Source organism: Ixodes scapularis, unplaced genomic scaffold (assembly GCF_016920785.2).
Source record: "Ixodes scapularis isolate PalLabHiFi unplaced genomic scaffold, ASM1692078v2 PGA_scaffold5__190_contigs__length_132052651, whole genome shotgun sequence".
NCBI lineage: Eukaryota > Metazoa > Arthropoda > Arachnida > Ixodida > Ixodidae > Ixodes > Ixodes scapularis.
In genome coordinates, this window is record NW_024609880.1 from 67,365,299 (window position 1) to 67,388,128 (window position 22,830).

The 22,830-nt window shown below is 43.8% G+C and overlaps 1 protein-coding gene across 1 annotated transcript in view; it reads right to left on the minus strand.

Annotated features, from left to right (window-relative positions):
* LOC8028294 (sorting nexin-13) overlaps nt 1–20,766 on the minus strand; it is a 40,073-nt gene extending 19,307 nt beyond the window's left edge. Inside the window, exons 1-12 of the mRNA XM_029985447.4 lie at nt 20,635–20,766; nt 17,993–18,105; nt 12,584–12,692; nt 12,084–12,173; nt 8,912–9,033; nt 7,921–8,036; nt 7,661–7,780; nt 7,238–7,326; nt 7,040–7,123; nt 2,436–2,577; nt 1,887–2,002; nt 63–162 (exon numbers count right to left, since the gene is read on the minus strand). Of these exons, the coding sequence (XP_029841307.3) occupies nt 63–162; nt 1,887–2,002; nt 2,436–2,577; nt 7,040–7,123; nt 7,238–7,326; nt 7,661–7,780; nt 7,921–8,036; nt 8,912–9,033; nt 12,084–12,173; nt 12,584–12,692; nt 17,993–18,105 (1,201 nt within the window). The 5' untranslated portion in view covers nt 20,635–20,766. The remainder of the gene's footprint in view (nt 1–62; nt 163–1,886; nt 2,003–2,435; nt 2,578–7,039; nt 7,124–7,237; nt 7,327–7,660; nt 7,781–7,920; nt 8,037–8,911; nt 9,034–12,083; nt 12,174–12,583; nt 12,693–17,992; nt 18,106–20,634) is intronic.
* Nucleotides 20,767–22,830: the final 2,064 nt, after the last annotated feature.

The window sequence follows — 22,830 nt, forward strand, 5'->3', positions numbered from 1 at the left end:
ATAATATTATACTTCCCAATGGGCCAGAAGGGTAAGAAACAGCTAAGAAATGAGAAACTCACCAATGAAGTAAGAAAGTGCAATGTTGTTGGCAAGTACAACATCAAAAGGCAGCTGAAAAAGCTCCACCCCAGGTGCAGACAATTTCTTCAGGTCAAATTGCTGTACATGGACAATGCAAGAAAGAAACATGTCTTAATTACATATAAAACATGCAAGATTAAACAGCCCCTTTGTATGGGACAAATATTGACCAGTTCAGTGTTAATCCACAATACAGGCACAGCAACAGGTGCGACAAGTCACGGCGAAGTCGGTGGACATTGGCGACGCACCGTGGGGTGGGTGCACAAACGTGTTCGGAATGAACTGGACATCTGATCATTTTGTTCCAAACGCTTTTGTTTCTTTTTTGTTCTGGAACTCGTGAAAGCGCATTTCCTGGCACGAGCTCTTGGCACTGACAGTGCTACAAACAAACATTCTGTTATTGGCTTTTTTTTTCTTTTCCAGAGAGCATGTGCTGTGGGCATAACATACTACATAAGTATAGAGCGGGTTCTTAATGCTGTGGCGTAGTTCAGTGGTAACGCCTCCACTTCGCACGCAATGGACCCAGGTTTGATTTCCGCGGGCGATGGGCAGTCTTTTTCAAGGAATTGGCAACATCGACGACAGATGCCCCACATCGACAACTACAACATCAACAATGGACGTCATTTCCAGTGTTGGGAAGAGCCCATAGCAACTATCGCCGTAAAGTAAAATAAACCCCACACGTCAGTGGTTTGACAAGGAGTGAGGCGGGCAAGTTCGTTCTGGTACAACAAAAATTACTTTCTGTAAAGAACATGGAATTGACAATATCACGCACATTACAGGTACACTTTTTCTAACAATATCTTCTGCCATTCGACAATGCGAGTATTTTAAGTTAGGACGTCTTGTATCAAATGCAGCTTATTTTATGCTTGCCACATTCCCATGAGCACTCTGAACAAGGGTGTGAGTTATGAACGACAGTCGTCAAATGATTTTTCGGACGCCGATAATTCGAAATTGTTCAATATTTTGGACGTAAGGGAGGAACCATGACCTACCCGATAGAAATACTTAGTGCATATTCACGACCAATGTTTCGGACAGCTTGAAGTCCGAAGGTTTGATTTTTCGGACAAAATCATCACGAGCGATCAGCGGGAAACACCACCGAAAAGCGGCCATTTTGGATTTTGGTTGCACATGGGTTGACTTGGTTTGGCAGCGCTACTCAAATACTGCTAAGTCCTACTGCTAGGTGACGCTATACGGCTTTTTTTTTTTTTCTCTAGCTGCTCGTCATTATCATCATTATTGTTGTTTCCATTTTGCTTTTTTTCCTTCGCCATTGCAGTCATGGACTTGCACCTCCCATCTCGACTCGGCGAATCGTGTTTTCGGACTACGCTGGCTTGGACGTCGTTGCCCCACCTGTTCTTCCGCCACTCCGATCTGTTGCTAAGAAGCACAGAAAGAACTCGACCGTAACACTAGAAAAGAAGGCAGCGATTCTCAAGCTAACAAAAAGTGGCCGAATGCAGACGGAGGCGTAACCTAAAACAAGGCGCGCAGGGGTAACCTGAAGCAAGGCACTATTTACGGCTTTTTAAAGGAAGCTTAGACGTAATAAAGGCAAATTCTTTAATCTGCTGATTTTTCGGACTGCTCTATTATTCGGACGTTTTTTCGGTCCCTGAGAAGTCCGAAAAATCGGTCGGAGACTGTAGTATGTACTTTCGCGCTTTTTCCCTTGTGTAGTTTTCCTCCTTGGGATTGGCAGTACTTACAAATAAATAAATAAATAAACAAAAAAAATGTATGGTCAAAGGAGGAGTGCAGTCACTCACAGATGGCAGCCCGGTGGAGTCAGTATCCAGGCTTCCGTCGTTTAGCCGTTGCAGTCGGTTCTCCACCACTTTCTTCAGGTAGAGCAGACTGTTCAGTTGCTTCTTGATCACAGTATCTTTGGAGCAAAAACAAAATTCACATTGTAATAAATTGCTATTCAGAAGGTGAAACACCAAAGACATCTATAACACTTTCACAAGAATGATGTTTCAACCTTCAAGGTAGGTCAATGCCTTAATAATATTTCCCAGAATTTTCCAACAGTGTTTCTTTGCGAAAATGCGGAAGGTAAAGTTTCACGTAAACGGTAAATACTGTAAGTTCACACGAAACACAGAGAGAAGAAATGAGAGAATGTCGACATTTGTTGTCACAGGAAACACTGGTTTTATTAGCTAACTTTTAAATCCATTGACACGAGAAATATGCATTCGTGTGAATTAGACTTTCATCAATGTACCAGTCTGGGATATCTCTCCTACATGCTACAGTCACCAAAATAAACTTCAGAAATCATCATTTGCTGCAAATAGACAGTAACATCCTACCGTCATCGCCGCCAGAGTCTCGTGACCGCTGCACAGCAATTTCTTGCGCCACAATCTCCTGAACGGCCTCGAGCTCGTTCAAGTTATCTGTACACCTCAGGACTGTGAGAAAGTCGTCGCTTGTGGGCATGTTGTTGCGGCACTGCACAGACGAGAAGTCATAGTAAACTGGTTAAGATTCAACCACTTCGGCACTGATGTTGCAGTCATTACCATTATGTACAATGAACGACCTGAAGGGTACTGCAGTTTTGTCACAATACACTATGAACTATGCACCTCCTCCATTGAGAGTGAATGTTTTCAATTGGTGGCAAGGGACAGGGTGAGTGGTGCTGCAACAAAGGTGTAGAGACATAGTTTCCTCACTGGGTAGAGGTTGAAAACTACTTTGTTGTGGTTAGGGATTGTCGTGGGGTGCTAAGACAGAAGACTGAGTATTAGTTTCACTTCACCAAAATAAAAAAATTAAAAAAAAAGTTTTTTTAATGTTTTTTTTAAAGGGCCTAGATGGGACACAAACATTTCTGGAAATTTTTCCACAAAAAAAGAATTTGTTTTTAGCAATATTTACGTTGTTAGATGCAATGTAGGTGGGGGTAGCACTGCTCTAGGCCCTACCAGGTGCTTAGGTAACTAAGCACCTTTTCTCGGCTCTCATTGGTTGGAGAGATGATTGACATGTGAAGAGTTGGTTGTAAAATTGAATCTCCATGCCGTGATAGTATTTTAAATGACAATTTTTTTATGTATGAGAAAAAAAAATCTAGATAGAGTCATTATTGTTTTCAAAATTACCCCAAGATTGCCTTTTCCGCACTGATGTGAAATGATAACGAACATGGCTGCCGACGTTTACGGAGTGCTCAACAAGTGTAGCTGGTCGAGCCCATTTATTTTTATGAGTGCGAGTCGATTTGTGCTCACCGAGGTGTTTCGAGGAAGGTCTCCTAAACCGACATAGTTTGCAACAAACAACTGTCGCAAGTATGCGCCTTTGGAAGCGCTGTGAGGGTGCTTATTTTCGTAGTGGGACTGGCCTAAGCCTGACGTGCCACGTCGCTTGTTGTTGATCTGGCTTGATTTGTTCATTTGTACGTGTTCATGTTGAATAAAAATGTTAGTTCCCAAAAAAGCGTGAATTGTGTAACTATTGTGATTGTAACCATGGTTTCAATGCCGAGAAGATGCCTGCACAGGCAAGAATTCGTGAGCCATTTGGCTGGAGGCAATCGGCCGTTCGGCTTGCATCAAGTTTGTCCAGGGTTGTTCCCGTCTTTCCGCATCAAAAGGAAAGTAGCTCTCAAGTTTTGCAGTGCACCTGGCCTGCCAGAGCAAATATATTTTAGGTCGTGTTTTAATTGTGCGTCATGACTAGGCTTCCGTGTTTTTGGATAAATCTGAAAAACTCGGAAAAACACTTGCCAGTAAAATTTTTGTTAACTCCTATCTATTCGATAAACTCAGAATTTTGATGTCCCAAGGCTTCCCACCACCCCTCCTCCTCCTCCCTGCCTCCCTCCCTCCCTCCCTCCCTCCCTTCCTTCCTTCCTTCCTTCCTTCCCTCCCTCCCTCCCTCCCTCCCTCCCTCCCTCCCTCCCTCCCTCCCTCCCTCCCTCCCTCCCTCCCTCCCTCCCTCCCTCCCCTCCCCCCCCCCCACCCACACCCACACCCCAAAAAAGAAAGACAAAAAAAAGACAGTATTTACAATTAAGTTTGATTAGTGTCGATGGCCATGGGAAAGTGTGACCACAGTTATCTTTTAAATCTCGGACCACTATCAAAAGCGGTCTTACCGCTTATCTCGTCAAGGTTCACAAGGGACAACATGTCATTGTACTTTTGGGTCACGACAAGAGCCACTGTTTTGGTTTCCAGTTTGGGCCATGCTATTTGTGCTTTAGAGGAAGGAGAGGTCGCGTTTGTGTAAGAGTGAAAACTATGGACCACAAATATTGCATAAAATGGGGAAGAGGGGCAGTTGAAACTTCTTTACTACATACTTTACCACTCCACCTCGCGTGGCAGCATGGTGGGTTGATGGAATAGGATGGGATGAATACGAGCTTCCCTGTGACTACCTCCAGGGTTAATTGATTTCAAGGTGTCCGAGTTTATTGAAGCAACACTTGTGTGTAACTTTTGTCATGGGACAAATTAGTATTGCCGATGACAATGGCACCGACGCCATATCTAGCTGAGGAAATATTAAGATATAAGTGTGATTTATTTTTTATCTAGCATACAGATAATATTTATTCATTTTTAACGGATAACACTGCGAAATTAAACTCAGAATTTTGGAGGATGGGGAATCAAACAAAAATAAACATAGATAAACACCAAAGTTTTAGCAAAAAAGTAAAATCATAAAAGAAGGAACCCTAGTTATGACACTCACCCACCTTGCTCGTGGATGCTATACAAAAAAATAAAAAAAAATAACAAGAACAGAAAAACTGGAAGGACTGTGTACTTCATATTTTGCTGCTTTTTTAATGCAAAAGTATTAACTGTCTCATGGACCAAGCCAACGTCATCAGCTTCGAAACCATGCAAAATGGCACCTTAATGAAACCACGCATAAAGCTAGCCACCAGTATCTTTTACATTTCAGTCCCATTGGCCGGGGTGCGTCGACGAGGCTCCTTTTGGCCGCTGCGCGTCAGTTTGTGTGGTGTCATCCTGACTGTGTTATCACACTGTTGCGTTATCAGCGATCACCGCATTTGCTGGCCTCTTATCGGTTGTATGGCGAATGGAATAAACCAAGGGGTTCGTTCTAGTAGGAACTACGTTGCTGTCTGTTCCTTCCTCGCGCTGCAAGGCGCACAACAGTTTCAATTATTCCTCACCCGATGGCGCTGCGTGTCCGCAAGACAGCGGCTCCACCGTTTCATGCCCAAGGTTAGCTTGTTGTACGCCGCAAATTAAAGAAGAGAGTGAAGAGCGGCGTGCGTGCTTTCGCATTCACAACTCATAAGAAGTGCCTAGGTGTACCTCGAGCTTTTTTTAGTCCTCTCAGTCGCTTTTTACTGTACATGAAAAGACATTGACAGACACTTGTATTAGACCATGGCTAGTGCATGATGGAACGTTAGAAAGCCGCTTTCATGGACGCATCTTGAGAGCATTGCAGATATTTCTAGAAGGGGCAGGAATAGCAGACCAAATGAAGGCGAAAACAGATGCCAACTTGCAGCTTTCATGCCCGTGTCTGGGCGTTGCAGACAATGACAGACAGTAGTGGAATAGCACACGATGCCGGAGACTACCGCGCGTCTGCTCGGACGACAAGCAGGCGGAGTCAGACGCCAGGCTAGACGCGCCAAATGGTGTGAAAAGGAGGCTAGGCTACTGAGCATGTTTGGCCGAGAGCCAATCCAATCCAGTAGCAATGTGCGGGGTCAATGGTCTGTGTGCAGGGCTTAGAACGGGCCATGACCTCCACCTACATCCTGTCTAAAAACGTAAAAATTGTGCACTATTTTTTTTTTTTTTTGTGCAGAAGTTATAAGAAAAATATAATAAACTTACTCTCTGCCATTAAAAAAATCTTTTCTTTTTCTATATTTTAGGGTTTTTTTAAGGTTAGTTCGGGCATTTGCATGAACTGCATTGCTCTGCGTTACACGACAAAGCATTGTACACAGCTCAGTTGCCGTAACGACTCTCAGTAACATTTCGTTGTAGGCCATCATAGCGCAGACGGTTGTACTCGAAACAGACGCTGATTGTGTATTGATATGAGATACAATGATCTTAATTGAAATAAAATAAAAATGAATGAATGAACTACAGCAGCTACCACAGTTTCCTGAACAGAAGCTTTACGCAGCTACTTGTAGACAATGCCCAGATTTTTTTGTTTTTTCTATGCAACACATGTTAGTTATTTCAATCAACAGAACAATTTTTGCAAATGTACACAGATAATATCCCCACATGATATTATCGGCCCAAGAATCAGCCCAAAGAGCACTTTTCAAACAAATGCTTTCTGTGTCATTATGGCTTTACTCGTTTTCACCTCAACGAAAAGCTGCTCAAAGTTAGTTCATAGAAGATTTGGTTGTCGAAGGAAGAAGCAATGATTTTGGCACTTAAAACGTGTAAGTCTTCATAAGATAACGCATATCTAATTTAAAATGCTCTTACACATATCTTAATTCTCAACATAAAAGGGTAATTAATAATGCTCTGCGAGGAGCCAGTTCTTGAAGTGAAATTAAGTATAGATGCATGGTCTGCAGAAAAGTAGTAGTTCAGGCCTAATAAAATATATCTGAGTAAACATGATATTAAGTGTGAAGCACATGGTAAAGGTCTCCAAGCCTAGTTCGAAAAACACCTGCATTCAAATGTTACATGAAGTGAGGAAATAGGAAACAGAGGCGGCCCGAAATTAAAAAGGGTGAGATTTATGCACACTTGAAATGTAAACATTACAAAACAAACGAAGGATTTTTTTTTAAAGTGCATTTAAAAATGATTTAACTGCATCACCTCGTAGCACTCGGTAGGCAAAGTGTGCCCAAGAGTCATGACACAGCAAAGTTAGAAAAGCTGAAACAAAAGATTAGCCAAATCATGGAATAACTTACCATCCAAACTATTGTCTGGTTAATGTAGTCAGGGTCGGAGACAAGGTTTATCACAGGGAGAAGCACGGTGTTCACAAGGAGCTCCTGAAATGAGATGTCAGGCATGGGTGTCGCTCGCGCTTCCCTTTCGACGGAGGCCGCGGAGAAGATGCCAGTTTGACAGCGCTGGCTAGAATGTCATAGCATAGCCCTACGCACCCTCAGGAAGACTCTCATAACTTTGTTGTGAAAATCGTCGGGCGGTAGCAAAAGGTACAGCAGCACTTCCCCCAGATGCTGGAGGTACTCTGAAACAGGGGTCGCATCATAAAAAAAAAAAAAGTGCAGAGCATGGCAAGCATTTCAACACACTGGAAGAGTAATAAAGTTGTCCACACCATTATTCCACATGCCCGAAGTTCCTCAGCCCTGCCATACTAATACAATCAACAGATGTGTGAGAACAGGTCAATCTTTGTCAAGCGAGAGGCTAAACATTGGCTGCTATGCCCTCTATTGAGACTTCATTGTCTCAGACAAGTGTGCATTTACAGCAGCAACAGGCAAATTTAAAATTTATTTGGATTTTTTTTTTCTCTCTCTCTCTATAAAATTTAAGACAGGTGGGAGAACAGTCCATACCCATTTCTCGCTCCTTTGAGATGCAGACTAGATCACGACACAGTAACTTTTGCTCCATGGTAGTCTCCAGATTGAAGAACAAACTCAGAAGGTCAGGGGCCTTGGCATTGCCATCTGCAGCTTCAAAAAAAAAAAAAAGAAAAAAAAAAAGAAAAAAGAAAAATAGACACGCATTTAACAATTTTTTAGTTAAGAGTCGCTGTCGTCATGAACCCAGCTTCATGAGGATCACCTATGAATGGTTAAGGGAGGTTTCCTACCATTGTTCTTTTTTAACTTCAACTTTGTCTGGGCTTGACGAAACAACCGCAAATGAGATGCAAAGTCGTCGACTAGTTGAATGGTGAGGTACTGAACCCAGTCCACTCCATTGGCCCTGGTTCAGAAAAGGAACAAGACATACTGTCTGACTAACAACAGAATTGGCAGGTAATATTCATCGGAATAAAATGCCTCCAGCAGAGTAACTTCATCAAATTTGGTGACAAATTAATGACAAAAAGAAATAGAAGAAATACAAAAAAACAGGTAAAGATGGTGACAGAACAGGCAAACTGAATTCCGCTTAAAAAATCACTATTTATTTCAACCACGTACAGCCATAAATGAGTTGTTTTTAACATGTTTAGAAAGGGAAGGCCTTTTCATTTCTCAGCATAAGAGGATATGACATGCTTTGCTCATCTAGGTATAGGAAAGCAAGACTTAGGACACACTTGGTGAGCAACATAATAGAGGAATGAATAGAGTAGCGTAAATGTTTACAGCTCTTACTAATTTAGGAAATTTAAAAATTGCCCAAAGCTGCCCCAAAACTATGATTAAATGTTTAGATCCCCAACCCAATTAGACACAAAGAATAGAACACAAATAGCTCAATATAAAAGCACCCCGCTTCCTCCATGGACAAGAAAGGTTATATTGTAGTTACTGACAGGACAAGAATGGCAGGGAAGTCCTCCAGTGTGAGCTTCATACCTTCGATAATACATAGGCATCTCGAGAGCATCAAGCGTGAATATGCAGTCAAAGTGCCTCAAAAGGCAACAAATGTGTGCAGGAGGCCGAGCGTCGAAAAGGGGCACCCTGCCTTTCTCATTCTGTCAGTGACTATGGTATGTTCAAGTTTTGTTCAATGTCTTATTCTTTCCAGATGCCGATTTCAATATGTATTATGACCCTACTTCAGATAGGCTTGAAGAGTCATGTCCAAGTGAAAGTGCAAGGTACTACAGGAAAAATGAGACATACCTTGATGAAAAGTTAATTATGACTTGATGAACTAGATCTCTAATGTGATCAGTGAAGGCTTCGTCGGTCGAAAGGCCAAGGTACCAGGTGTAGACGTAATCACGCAGGACATAGTTCAACACCTGGATGAGGACAAGAGGAAACATTATTTTTTAAGAACTGCTATCCAAGAGAAGTTGTGTCAAAAGACCACTCCAATAAAAAATAAAAAAAGACCGATGCTACAATTTGGACACATTAAACAGGCTAATCTAATTTCATTACAGCTCTGAAATTCCAAACTAAAATAGGAAAAAAATGACCGATTAAAAAAATAATCTGCTGCTTCATCAAGGACTCTTAGACCTCTAAGGTGTGACACAATGAAGAATGTAACACTACATGCAGTTACTGCCCTCCTAGAGGTAGGAAGCACATTGACGGTGTGCAAATGAGAAAGAGGGAGGGAAACCATGCTTTGCAGCCCGTCGTGTCACAGGGCATTTCTACAGAAAGTAAGAAGAACCCTTTTTTCAAATTAGACCATTTACACACTTAAAGGGACACTGACACCCCCCAAAATTTTTTTTATATTTTTTGCCAGACGCTTCATTATGGTGTCGGAGGACTACCCAATTAATATTTTGCCACAGAGTAGCGTATTTTTTTAATAAAGCCAAAAGACGCAACTGCTCGAAACCGAAACCGAAACCCGACGGAGGTCGGAGAAGTGGAGAGAAGAGAGTGAGTGGCGGAAGTCACGTGGCTACACCCGACCGTGCGTTTTTTTTTTCTGTTTTTTTTTTCTTCTCTTTGTAGCAGACGACACGACATGCGGCGTGCGATGCGGCGTGCGGGAACTGCTCGCCGTGCGATTCTTTTGCCGTTATGTTTGTTCCGCTCGTTGTTCTGTACTGCAAGATGAGTTGTTTTGTACATTGAGGAGTTGGAGGATGAGTAGTAAGTGCCCGTGGTGAATTTTCATGATCGGCTCCGAAAAGAATACACCCACAATGTTGCGTGAAAAGCTGGCTCACATGTCCTGCGTCCGAAAAAAAAAAAAAAAGGGGGCATTTGTGCGACAGAGTTTCCGAAAGATCAACGGGATCGAGACCAATGGCTGGCTACAATTGGCACCTCAAAAAGCGGACGCTACCTGATTTATATCCTCCTTGCATTTTGTGGAAAGTGATTACATTGAGTTCGCAGGTGTCAAAAAGGAAATCCCATACCATTTAATTCAGCGAAGTGTCGTCCACAACATTTGTTTGTTATTGTTTCGTTTGTTTCTTCAGTGATAATTGTAAAAAAAAAAAAGATATGTAAACATCAAAAAATGCTTGAAAAAAAAAAAAAAAAAAAAAGTTTTACGGGGGATTAAACTTGGTTCTACCGCGTGTGTAGCAGACGTCTTTCCCACTGAGCTACTGGGGCAATTCTCTGCTGGTGGATCTCTTTCCTTAGCAATAATTTAGCCGGTAAACTGTAAGTTGGAAAGTTTGCTGCCGATTTTCCTCTAGCAAAAGCACTCCCGGGTCGAAGTCAGGAAGCACCACGCATTGGCGACATCCGCACCTAGTAAAGAAATCGTACGCGTGCATATTCAAGTGGAAGTAGACACGTCGTGCTTGACGTTTGCGCGAGCGATGTCTTCAGCCACGAGAAGGGAGCGACGGCTCGGCGACGTCTTCGTGCAAATCGGCTTGGTGGTCGGGCGTGTCGTACGGGATGAATACCAATTCTTTTGATCAGTCCCAAATTTATCTTTTAAAGGTAGACAGAATTCGCCGGTACCGCGAACGACAGTTCTGAAATAGAGGTCCCACGCCCGCCGTCCGCTACCATCGTCGTCCCCGCGAGTCACGCAAAACGAAGAACGCACAGAATGCTTCCGGTTGTCTGTGGAACTTTTTTTTTTCAATCAATGTATTTGCAGCTTTTTAGAAGCCACAAAAATTGGGTTTCATATTTTTTTCTATTTTTAATACTGAGTGTGCTTTCAGTGACCCACGACTTTGATTAAATTTGGTGGTCGCATCGACACCTTAGAAAACGGCCCGTGACCGCAGAAAAGAGAGTGAGCGAGACTCGAACCGGCCAGTTCTTGATCGGCGGTTTTCGGGCGGAAAGAAACCGAATTTCGAGCCGCAAATTCTGTTCTGGGTAGTTGAGCTCTCATATGTCACGTACAACTAAAAACCTCGGCGAGCATAAATACCCTGTCAGTGTCCCTTTAAGTTTTGGAACACTGAGCTAGCATTTTGTCCTCCTCAAAGCGACGCACAAATCCCGAGGCTATGGGTTGGCAGCTCTAGAAGAAAGAGCTACAGAGGTAGTACTTCATGCACGGTTATGTGACAACAAAACTCCAGAAAAGCATGAGCTTGCACTTGCTGCACTTGGAGAATTGTGGGCATGATATAAACGAGTAGACTGACAAGACTCTCCTACCACACTGAACAGTTAACACAATACACAGGCGACTTGTCCTTTGTGGCTCTCCTGAGCTTAAATAGACACCTTAATCATTTCACAGGGTTAAAATTTTGCAGGGAAGGCAACATCAATACATAAAGCCCAAGGGTGACATTTCCAAAAGAATGAGTAAACTGCAGAAATAAGCACTTATTAATATGTGAATCTTGTTATTGCAATACTGTGTTCTGAACATCTTGGTATGGAGTTCCAAAGAGGAAATTGGTACTGAGTTCCAAAGAGCACAACCACACATGCCTCAATTTGTTTCCCCAAAATTTTGACCACCCAGTCAGGGGTGGTAAGGCAAATAACATACTTAGTTTACATTTACGTTGGCTTGCTCCTGCAATATGTAGAATTCAAACAAGAATCAACACCACTTGGAAAACTTTTCCTACTATCGTAAAGATGAACACTTTTTTTAGCTCTACAACTTCCTCATTCACGTAGGCTTTGTACATATGTTTAAAAAAAAAGCAAAAGAATGCCTATTTCTTAGCTTATTAAAAGTTATTCCAAGTACCAGTGCATTTCCATATGACAATAAATAGGTCATATACCTCATTCACTTGAGGAAGGCCATTTCAAATGTGTTAGCTCGGTCTCGCACACCGGTGAAATATTTTACATCAAAAGGGATACCTCACATCTTCTTATAATAGGCATTAGCAAATCAATAAAAAAAAAAAGACTTGCAGAAGTAAAACACTCCTACCTCAGACAGGGGGTCGTCTATAGCGGGGTGGCCAGTCAAGTAACGAGCGTAGCGTGGCTTCTTGGGAGGTTTTAGAATTGTTGCTGTGATCTAGAGAACGGCAGAAGTTTCAAACATTACTCGTCTACTAAGTAAGAAACCCAGCCCTTCAATCATCCCAATTAACAATAAAACCAAAATCAACGAGTGACTTCACACCACTTCATTCAAAACTGGCAGCAAAAACATTTTTTTTACCAATCCGGCTAAAATCTGGGATGGCATTCTCTGTACAGTAAAACCTCGTTATAACAAAATGGGATATAACAAACTAATGGATATAACAAAGCAATCATAATTCCCCTTGCTTGCTAATAGGAGGAAGTAATGCACAGTGGCTATAACAAACTAACGGTTATAACGAAATAATTATGACCGCTCCTTCAACTTTGTTATAACGAGGTTTTACAGTATGAGCAAACAAGTAAGTCAGCAGACACATGAATGCAGACACGTCCTACCTGTGGTAATCCCTTAAAAGAATGAACTTCTGGAATGTGTGATGTAGGAGGCTCGGATGGAGGTTTTAGCTGCTCCTGGTACTCCATCAAGTAGCCCATAAATATTACGCTAGAAGAGAAAAACACAACGGATTAGTTGACAACAGGTCACAACAGTCCACCTTAGCATAATTCTGGAAGTCACACTCAGTTTGAGCAACGCACGCATTCCAACATGGTCAGTTTTGTTAGTGAAATATGCCTCATCGAAAAATTTAACTACCGTAAAATCCTGAAAGGTAATCCACCACTATTTTTTTGGCTTGATTTGCTACTTACTTTTAAACACCGAAAGATAGCCTAGTAATCGTAGCAATCGGATCAATGATGACCTTGGCATAAATGCGCCTAGTTAGCTTTGGCGGTATATAAGCGAGCATTGCTGACTAGGAAGTACAGTCATTTTTGCTTCATTGCCCCTCGCCGTGAAGACAAGTTTGACAGAGACACACAACCTAAAAATAGCATTTTTTAAACTTTTCTTGATTGCAAACCAAAAGTTAGCCCACTCCTTATTCTCACCCAATTTTTTCTCCTTTTCAGCTGGGCTATATCACAGGATATTACGGTGGGCAAGATATTCATAACCCCAAAGTATAGATAAAACATATACTACACTGCAAAAAGTGCAAACGCTGATCCCCCATAATCGTGAGAACTAAGGCAACATGAAACCTGAGGTTTTCATGCCTAGGTATAAACATGGCATTAGTTCTGAGCTGCATGTCAGCATTGATGTCTTATGGAATAATTGGGAATCAGTGATTGCATGTGTATCCTACTGCACATTAGAGATTATGACCATTACCTTCTGGAAAATTTAGACGACCTTAAATAACATACCTATGGTACATATTAATACCTAATTAAAAGGACCAAAACATGCAGAAGAAACTTGAGCACTCTCTATGCTTTAGCCAAATTAAGTGACCATCAAGAATAAATCAACTTTCAGCCAAAAGTCATTGTTAGTGACCACAGCTAATCGGCAATAGCGTGGCCACTGACTTTTCGGTATTAGTCCAGAAATGCAGATAAATATGAGCGTCGGTAAGGAAACTGAGAAACCTTTTCAAAACACAGAAATGCTGGCTCTGCTATACTTGCTAATTTAAAGGAACAGCTAGCTGCCTCTCAGCCTGAGTGAAAACTGCCTATGAATACTTAATTATCTGTACAACTGTTCTTCCAACAGAACTTAATTCACTGACAGTTTTATGTAAGGCACATAAGGACAGGCTGCAGTTAATGAAGGAAGAGCGATTTCTATATTTGTCAGCAGATATTTTTCTACAGCAATTGCCTATTATGAGGTTTCATGCTCATAAAGACAAAAGAAAGCACCAATATTATGAAAGTAAATAAACACTGCCCAAACTTTTTATAAATTGTGTACAAACAATCTCTAGAGAATCTGCAGCCTACTGAAACACTGCCAAAATGCTGAGTTCCAATTTAGTTCCCAGGCATGCAGCACATAAGTTCCCAGGAGAATATAATCCATATAAATATACGGAAACAATATGCAACATCGGGAATTTCAGCTTCGATCTGACATGTTTTCTAATAGAGGCATCAAGGGGAACAAACAAGACTTCAAAACGTTTCTTTTAGTTGGTGTTTACAAGAAAAGTATTTAAGTTTTCGAAAAAGAGGACCTGGCAATACAAGTTCTCCTTACTGCAAAAATGCAGTCCATCACGCAGATCCTACAAAACCAAGGTAGACACCTAAAGAAAGGCAGAGAGAACAGCTATAGGTTCAAGCTCGTAGACTAGCCTCATTTTTATGTTAAGGACACTACTGAAAAGGACTGGCTGTCCTTAAGATGTTATTTGTCTGTACTTAATTTTGTGAAATAAATTATCTCCATGATGTGCTGAGTCAGAAATAATTACCGCTTAATTCAGAGTAAATAAAGCAAATTTCTCTCGTTCATGTGCAAATGAATGAAAGGCATTTGCCATGCCCAAGTAAAGGACTGATGCCTAATTCAGACGACCTAGGGAGCTTTTGATGTGCAACCGTAATCTTAGTTAGGCACCTGCCCTGCAATAAGCCTCCATTAAATACTGATTAATTCAAAATAAAGTATACCGTAAAATCCCGAGATGCCCCACCCCCAAAAGATAGCCCGCCCCTATTTTTGGCTTGATTTGCTACCGTAAAATACAGAAGAAGCACACATACCCATACAAGCACCCACTATTAACATTTTCGAAACTCAAAAATTTGGGCAAGTACAAATCAAGCGCCCATATCCTCGGAAGCGCCGGCGTTCCCGGCAGCCACCGCAGCAGGCACCCTGCCGAAGGTTGCTGCGGTGGACTCGGCCCGGAGACCAATTACCGTAGAATTGGGCTACCGAGGTAGCTCCGGGCACTTTGTCCTTCACATTACTGCAGCATTGTGTGGTCTGCACAATCCGGGGGTAGCAACGACAGGACCAATAGGAGTGTAGATTACAGCCAGTTCGTCCCAGCATTTTGTAAAATACACCTTGATAAATGCTTCGTGCTTCCCGATTGCCGTTGGTCACTAAGTTGGCAAGCAACCAGCACAGGATGCACTCCTACACAGTCTCCAAAAAGATCAAAGTCGTCAACTTGCATAGGGCGTCTGGAGGCAATGTCAGCGGCACCTCTCGTCATTTCAAAATCGACAGGAAGCGAATCCGTGAGTGGGACTCTAAGTACGAAACCCTGAAGCAACTTAACTACGGAAAGCAGAAGATGAAGAAATTCACGAATGGGGTGCCCGTCTTCAGTGAGGAGGTGGACGACAAACTGTTTGAATACTTTCGAAGGGAACGAGATGCCGGCCGGGCCGTCAGCAACCGGCTCCTGGCAGACGAGGCACTAAGGATAGCCGAGAGTCTAAATCTTGGCAACTTCAAAGCGTCATCACAGTATATCAAGCGATGGAAGCAGCGATTTGCGGTGGCTATGCGTACGGCGACCAACGACAGCCAGAAGGCCCCTGCCGACTGCGGCGAAGCTGTCACTGCATTCCGCTCTACAATTGCTACTTTGCGAGCACGGCACGACTACACGCCATTCAACATCTGCAATATGGACCAGACCATGGTCAGAACGGACAATTCCCAGCGACCTGCACCAATAATGTTGCTGGTGAAAACAGCATCCGGATCGCCAACACCGGCTGCGCCCGTCGGGGCTTCACCATCGCACCGGCAGCTCGCGCGTCGGGGGCAAAACTTCCGGCATTTGTCGTACTCAAGGAACCCACAGGGAGGATCCCTGCCCGTGTGTTCATGGCGCTCCGCATACCAAGTAAGTTTGGCGCATTTCCTTCGAAAGACGAAAGCATGGCAAGAGCAACAAGTTTGTAAAGTTTGACGCTCATGATATTCAAATTTGCGACCACCGTAACCGTGTTCTGCTTCGCTTTGTTAAGACCAGTACGCTGTTGACGCACTTCCTGACAAAAGAGGAAAGCATGCCGAGAGTCACGAGAGACGAAAGTTTGTAAACGCCGAATCGCGACCGCCAAGCGCAGACGCAGAACTGCGCTCTGGCAGACACAGAACTTCTGCCAGAGTAACTGAGGGTGACTGCACTAATGCTATGACGTAACTCGTGAGGCGTGGGTCCGACAGACGAATATGCCCTCGGCGCCCTGAGCAGGCAGGCCGTGTTCAATGTGCTCGATTGGATCCGAGTTTTCCGGCTTGCCACGACTCAAAACTGTTATCAAGGGTCTGATTAGTAACTTCTGGAACACGACCAACCGAAGTAATAGCAGTAGGCACGGCACGGCTGCACATTGTTTGACTCCGTCAGTTGCGTAACTGTACTTTTGTCCTGTTTCCGTTTTTGCAGCGACCGTTCGCTTAACGTCGTCCGAAAATGGTTGATGACAATCGACATATGTCTGGAATGGCTCAGCCGTGCTTGGGGCCCCACATCGACGACGTTCGCCGCTTGCTAGTGACCGACCAAGCGCCGATACACAAGACGAGGGTGGTCATGAACACTGCAGAAGCCTCCGCTACGGACATCGTGCACATTCCAGGAGGCTGCACTTGAATTCTACAGCCTGCGGACGTGTATTGGAACAAGCCGTTTAAGGACTCGCTTCGTACGTCATGGGCGGAGTTCATGCGGAAGGGGGACAAGACACCAAAAGGGAACCTCTGGAAGCCTTTGAGGTAGGACGTCCTCAACTTCGTGTCAAGGGCCTGGGCAGCCGTGCCCGAAGACATGATCGCCTGATCTTTCAAGGCGTGCGGCATCAGTGCCGCGCTGGACGGTAGCGAGGATGGCTACCTGCACAACGGACTTGCGGGCATTGGAGCACCAGCAGCTTGCTCCAATCCCGAAGGTGTCAGCGATGAGTGCGTAGACCTTGCCTTTTGCAGTAATTCCGAAGAGTCTTTTGACGGATTTAGAGATAACGAGTGAATAATGACGTCTACCAATCATCTGTACAACCGAAATAAAAGAGCCAGGCTGGTTGCTTTCTCTGTTTCCACGGCTCTATGAGGCTCTTCATCGGCTGCCATCTTGATCTTGGCGCATGGACCTAAAAAGCGCCCATAGTTGGTTTTAAACGTTTTTCAATAAAATGGGGGTGGGCGCTTCTTCGGTATTTTACGGTAAGTTTCTTTAAACACCGAAAGATAGCCCACTCCTAGTAATAGTAGTGTTGGGATCAATGATGACCACAGCGTAAATGCAGCTAGTTCGCTATGGCGGAATATAAGTGAACATTGCTGACTGGGAAGTACAGTCATCTTAGCTTTGTTGCCCCTCGCCGCCCTCACAAGCTTGGAAGGGACACGACCTAAAAATAGCAATTTTTTCAAACTTTTCTCGATTGTACACCGAAAGTTAGCCCACTCCATTTTTTCAGCTAATTTGCTCTTGATGTTAGGTAGGCTATCTCTCAAGATTTTACGGTACTCTCTTTTTTTTTTTTTTAAATAAACAATAGAATAGAAGTAACTTATACAACAAGTGATCTAAGCACGAAGGAATGCTGTGCAACAGTAAGATCAAGATATGATATGGCTGGTTTTTTCATGCACTGTCAGGGACTCTATACTCCAGTTCTCCTATTGATGAACTGTAATGGATGATACAAGCCATCCCAGCCAAACCGGCACTGTGAACATGTCACATGACTACGTCCCCTGCGTCTCGCTGCACCTTCCTGAAGGTCACGTGACACTCACATGGCACTGGACTGGCTTCGATAGCTCGTATCGTCATCCGTGCTCCATCATAAGGTGAAACAGAGTATAGTGGTAAGTTTCTACACCTAACCTATGTATGTTGAGCACAGGGTTGTGCTCCCTTTTGAGAAGGCACAAAGAAGAAACAAAAGAACAGAACTACTACAGCTTACCCTAAGAGAGTTATGAAAATGCAGAGGGGAAGGAGGAGACAAGCCCAGAAGCCAAATGTTGACCAGAACAAAACTACGGCCAGCCCGACCCAGGCTACAGCTGCCAGCGACATCTAGAAGGCATTGAAAGACCAAAGTCATTCTTGTGTGCGCTAGACACAGGCAAACAATGCACACGTTAGGCATAAGGTCCCACTTCAGACGGAGAAATTTTCCTGCAATTCCGGGGTTGCTGAGAAGCTGTTCTTATGCTCACCCTGTGAAAAGAGAGGTGGGGGATGCGCCAAGAAAGTGAGGAAGAGGAGGATGCGACAGTGAGCGGAGACGTTAGAATGACGAGCTACGATTAGAAAGATTTGTGGGTAGACCTAAAGCTAGCTGCCTCTAGCTCCAATGCACTCGTCGAATGCATTAGAATGCAGAAAGCCAGAGTTCCACATTAGCTTTCGCATTTGAACGCGTTTGAATGAGAAAGCAGCTGAGACAAGAGCTGCTTTTGTCTCCTCTGCAGTCTTCGAACATGATAGAATGTGGAACACTGGTGTCTGACGTTTGGCTTTTGCATTCAAACGCGTTCCAATGAGTGCGGTGGAGACAAAGGCATCTAGCTTTAGGTCTACCCCCTAATCTTTTCAATCAGAGCTCAGCATTCTGACGTCCCCCACGTGCTCTCGTCTCCTCCTCTCCCTCACTTTCTTGGCGCATTGGTTCCGACTGAAACCAACGACAAACTCGAAAACATTTAAAGCGGCAGATGCCAATCAGGGATGCAATATTCTCACGACCGGCTGTGGTGGTGATAATGATAGTTCAAGAGGGCATGTGACCTGGTTCTGCTTTGTTATGGATCATTCTTGCGGCTAAATGGCTTTAGGGAGATTAGTTAGCATTCAGAATGTGATTTAAAGGCTTGAAGACACATTACTAACATTTACATTTGTCTCTAAATAGCGCAAAAAACTTGCAGTTTTAATGATAGCAATGGCAAAACTTAGCACGTTAAGTTTCAGCACATGTAAAAAGACATTGAGAAAAGTTGCTCCGTCTGAAGTTGGTCTAAGAATTACACAACATTACCCTAAGAACAGCACAATTGTCTGTATAAGCCATCTGTAGTGCAATAAAAAGCACAGGCACGCATCTGCACAAGCACCTGATTCTTTTAAGATCCCACACTCATGCACACATCTTCCACAGCACTGGACAAAGCTACAGAGGTGGAAAATAAATTGAATTGTGGTGACGAGAACTTGTTAAGCAAAAAAACACCGGCTCAAGGGTTAATTTTTGGGGTTCATGTGTAATTACCGAAAAAACAAAACCCTAATTATAAAGTGAAACAAGTAAACAAAAAGACATTCTGCAAGACAGCAAGGGTCAAGGTAAACGGCAATAAATTAATTACACTAAAATAAGAATAAGAAAGGGAACAATACTAAAAAGAGATTGAGTGGAAATGCCGTGTAGGAACAGGAAACTCAGTATTATAACTATTTAAAGACGCGAATGCGGTATGCAGAGCACAAGTTTGTCTGCTGTTTGCACAGGGGTTGTGATGATGTCAGAACACTGAGCTCTCATTGGCTGATTGAAAAAAAATACTGGGTAGACCACAAAACATGACCATTGAGGTCTATTCACTATCCTTTCAATTAAAGCCAATCAGAGATCGGCGTCATTGTGACGTCACCGGAACTCCTGCGTAAAAAGCAGACGACTATCTCTCCGCATTAACCTGTGTCACATCATTAAGGTTTCGTCCGATTAGAGCAAAAAACAAATATTGCTGACATCTATTTTCTCGTTTAGCCGGGAGGCTAAACATGATACACGGAAGTAATCGTCTAAGTTCCTACCTGGTTCCATGCGCATTGTGCGCTTCCTCCAATCATAATGTTACGAAAAACAACGCGCGTTTTGGTTTCGTTCGGCTCGCAGAAAAAGTGGGAGTGACATCGGCACGGAAGTCCCCTCCGCGCGAGACAGCGAGCTCGAAAAGGAAACGAACAAAGAAAAGAGTTACGTTCCGATAATTACTATGACCACTCTGGCAGAAAACAATAGGGTTGTTATCGTGCATAAGGATCCACGCTCGCCAGGACAGCGCGTTGGTCAGTCTTTTGGCACGAGTTTCGCGCATCGCGTCTTCGGGGCTGTAATTCAAACGTGGTTGACTCATCGACCACTCTTCTGACGTCGTCACACATTCACCGTCAAACTAAAACATTCACCGAGCGGGAGAACGAAATTGGAAATACAGAAATCGCTATCATATGAGAAGAAACGAGCATTAATAGGTTGAATACGGTAGCGAAAAGGTGCTGTAGAGGCGTGTTTTGCGCACGATTGCATTTCGAAACCAACCAGCGACGGCTAGCAGCTTCCTCAAAACAGTCGATCTGTCGCGTCGGAGCCGGCCCGGTGTCCGTCGTAAGCGGACGCGAGTATAACAGCGGGCTCAAGCAATTACCTTGTATAATGTCCCTTGGAGCTCGCCATTTACCGCCAACCAAGAAATCACGGAAATATGGGAGTTTTTCATTGATAGGAATCTAGCTCGGGGGCATTCCTGTGCACACGCAAGTGACGCGGGCGAATGAGCATACAAATAATGAATAAACAAAATAAAATTATGTACTCACGGCTAGGGTCGCTGCATTCGTGTTTAGGGCACCATCAACGTGTTTTCGCCGTGTTTAGTCTACAAAAATGCCGTCAAAATCGACCATCGATGCCGAACGGACCACAGGACAGCGGCCATGTTGGTTGCAGGCAGAGGTGTGCATCTACGCCGTCAGAAGGCGTGAAAAGCGCAGTGTAGAGAGCCTAGATATAAAAGAGAAAGCAACTTAAACCATAGAGAGCTTTTGAAATTTAATGTAAGATGCCGCCAGCCCAAAATAAATTAGGTGCATATGCGGATGCGCGCATCGTTCCTTGGCGAGGAGGACAGCGGGCGGAAAGACGAATCTGCAGGTACACTTGCAGACGATTTCCCCAGGCACGTAGCAAGGATTTTGTTCCGGGCAGGGGGGGGGGGGGGGGGGGCAGGCTTTATGACAAAATGTTGTATGAGGGGGAGGGGGGAGAGGAGGTCCTAGCAGAATGGAAGTTTTCGGGGGGTGGGGAGGCAACCCGGGTCCCATGCCCCATCCCCCCCCCCCCGCCTGGCTACGTGCTTGGATTGCCGCTTTCGCCTCCCTAAAACACGTTAGCCCGATCGAACAGTTGGGAGCACTCACAAAGCTTGGCACACTAGCGAAATTTTTGCGCATCTATCGCCATCTACCGGATACCTGAGAAAACTTGGAGTGCACCACGTGATTTTTTGCGCCCGAACCTCCCCCGGGTCCCCCAACCTGAGCGCTCTCGCTTACTCGATGCCGCTGTTGGATATCGGAGCGGTCCGTTTTCGTTTTCGGTGTAGCTGCGCAAAGTTTCTCCGTCCGCAATGGATAGCGACGGCTGAGCGCAAAGTTGTGTGCGGTGCACGATGGACGACTCGTCAGGTGTAGCGATACTCGGTGCCACCTTTGCGCCACCCTTTCGGATGCTTGCGTCGTGAGAAAGGGAACTCTCTGCCTGTCCGTCCGTGCCTGGCGAGGTCGCGCACCTTTGGCTCGATTGCGTCTCGCAGGTGAGCGCACGGGACCCGCAGACGACGCTTTGAAGGTGAGCGCCTCAACCTGTTGATCCCGACGCAGACACCCCCGCCGAATGTTTCGCGGAAGGACGTGTTAGTTCCTGTTCGCCCGCGCGAAACTTTTGAAGGGGCACTAAAGTTGATCTCGAAATTGCCTTTAAATGGCGCAAACTCAATCTACAGACCTTTAAAAAAAAATTTCACCATAAAAAGACAACCTTTTAATCCGCTTTAGTGCCCCTTTAAGACTCGCTAATTATAACTGAAACCTGCAAAAAACAGAAGCTAGTGTTCCTGATACCCGGAAATTTCTTGAGTCATGTTTTGTAATAGTTTCTACATATACATATATATGTATATAGAAAGATTTCGTTATTTTTGTATTCCTTTTAACTTTAGAATGCTGCAGATTTTATATGAGGTGGCTGCTATTCCGACTGCTGGATACTTCGGGTGCCAAAGTAAATATAGTATATGTAGTTACTAGAAGTTTTCCAATAAATGTGTGCAAACATAAAACTCGGACGTTATATTATAAAGAATGCACCCCAAAATGCATTTTTCTTTGCAAAAAAGAAAAAAAAAAGTGCTTGATTATTTTGGAAGTGACATTTGTTATCCCCACGTTCGGGTTTACAGAAAAAAAAAAAAAGGAAGTCTAAGAAATTGCGACGATTTTATTGAACAAAATAAGCGTTACGTTTCGAAACGTCATCAGGTTAATACGAGCACTGTCACACTGTTGTGAGGCAAAGAAAAATCCAAGATTTCCAGCCTGACACGTCTGTTTTAAGAACGACATAACATGGCGTACGAATGACCAATGCTTGAGACACCTCAACATCCATCACTCGACCAAAATACGCATTATCACTAGTGTGCTACATTGACGATATGACTGATATGTAAACGTTAATAAAGATATATATTTGGCAAGCATAATGCAATACAGATATATGTTTAACGTGGAACAGTACGAAATCTGTCTCATCCTGAGTTTGTGAGTAGTACACAGTACAACCGAAATTGGTGTTTCGTTTGCACGCATTTGAACGCACCGTTTTTCCAGTGACAAGGTGTTGGGTGCATAGAAGTGCTCTGAATATACAATGGGAGCCACCAGAAATGGTGCCTTGTGTTCGTTCACATCTTCGCCCTTGTCTGTGCTTTCGCCGCCATTACTTTTTAAAGACTA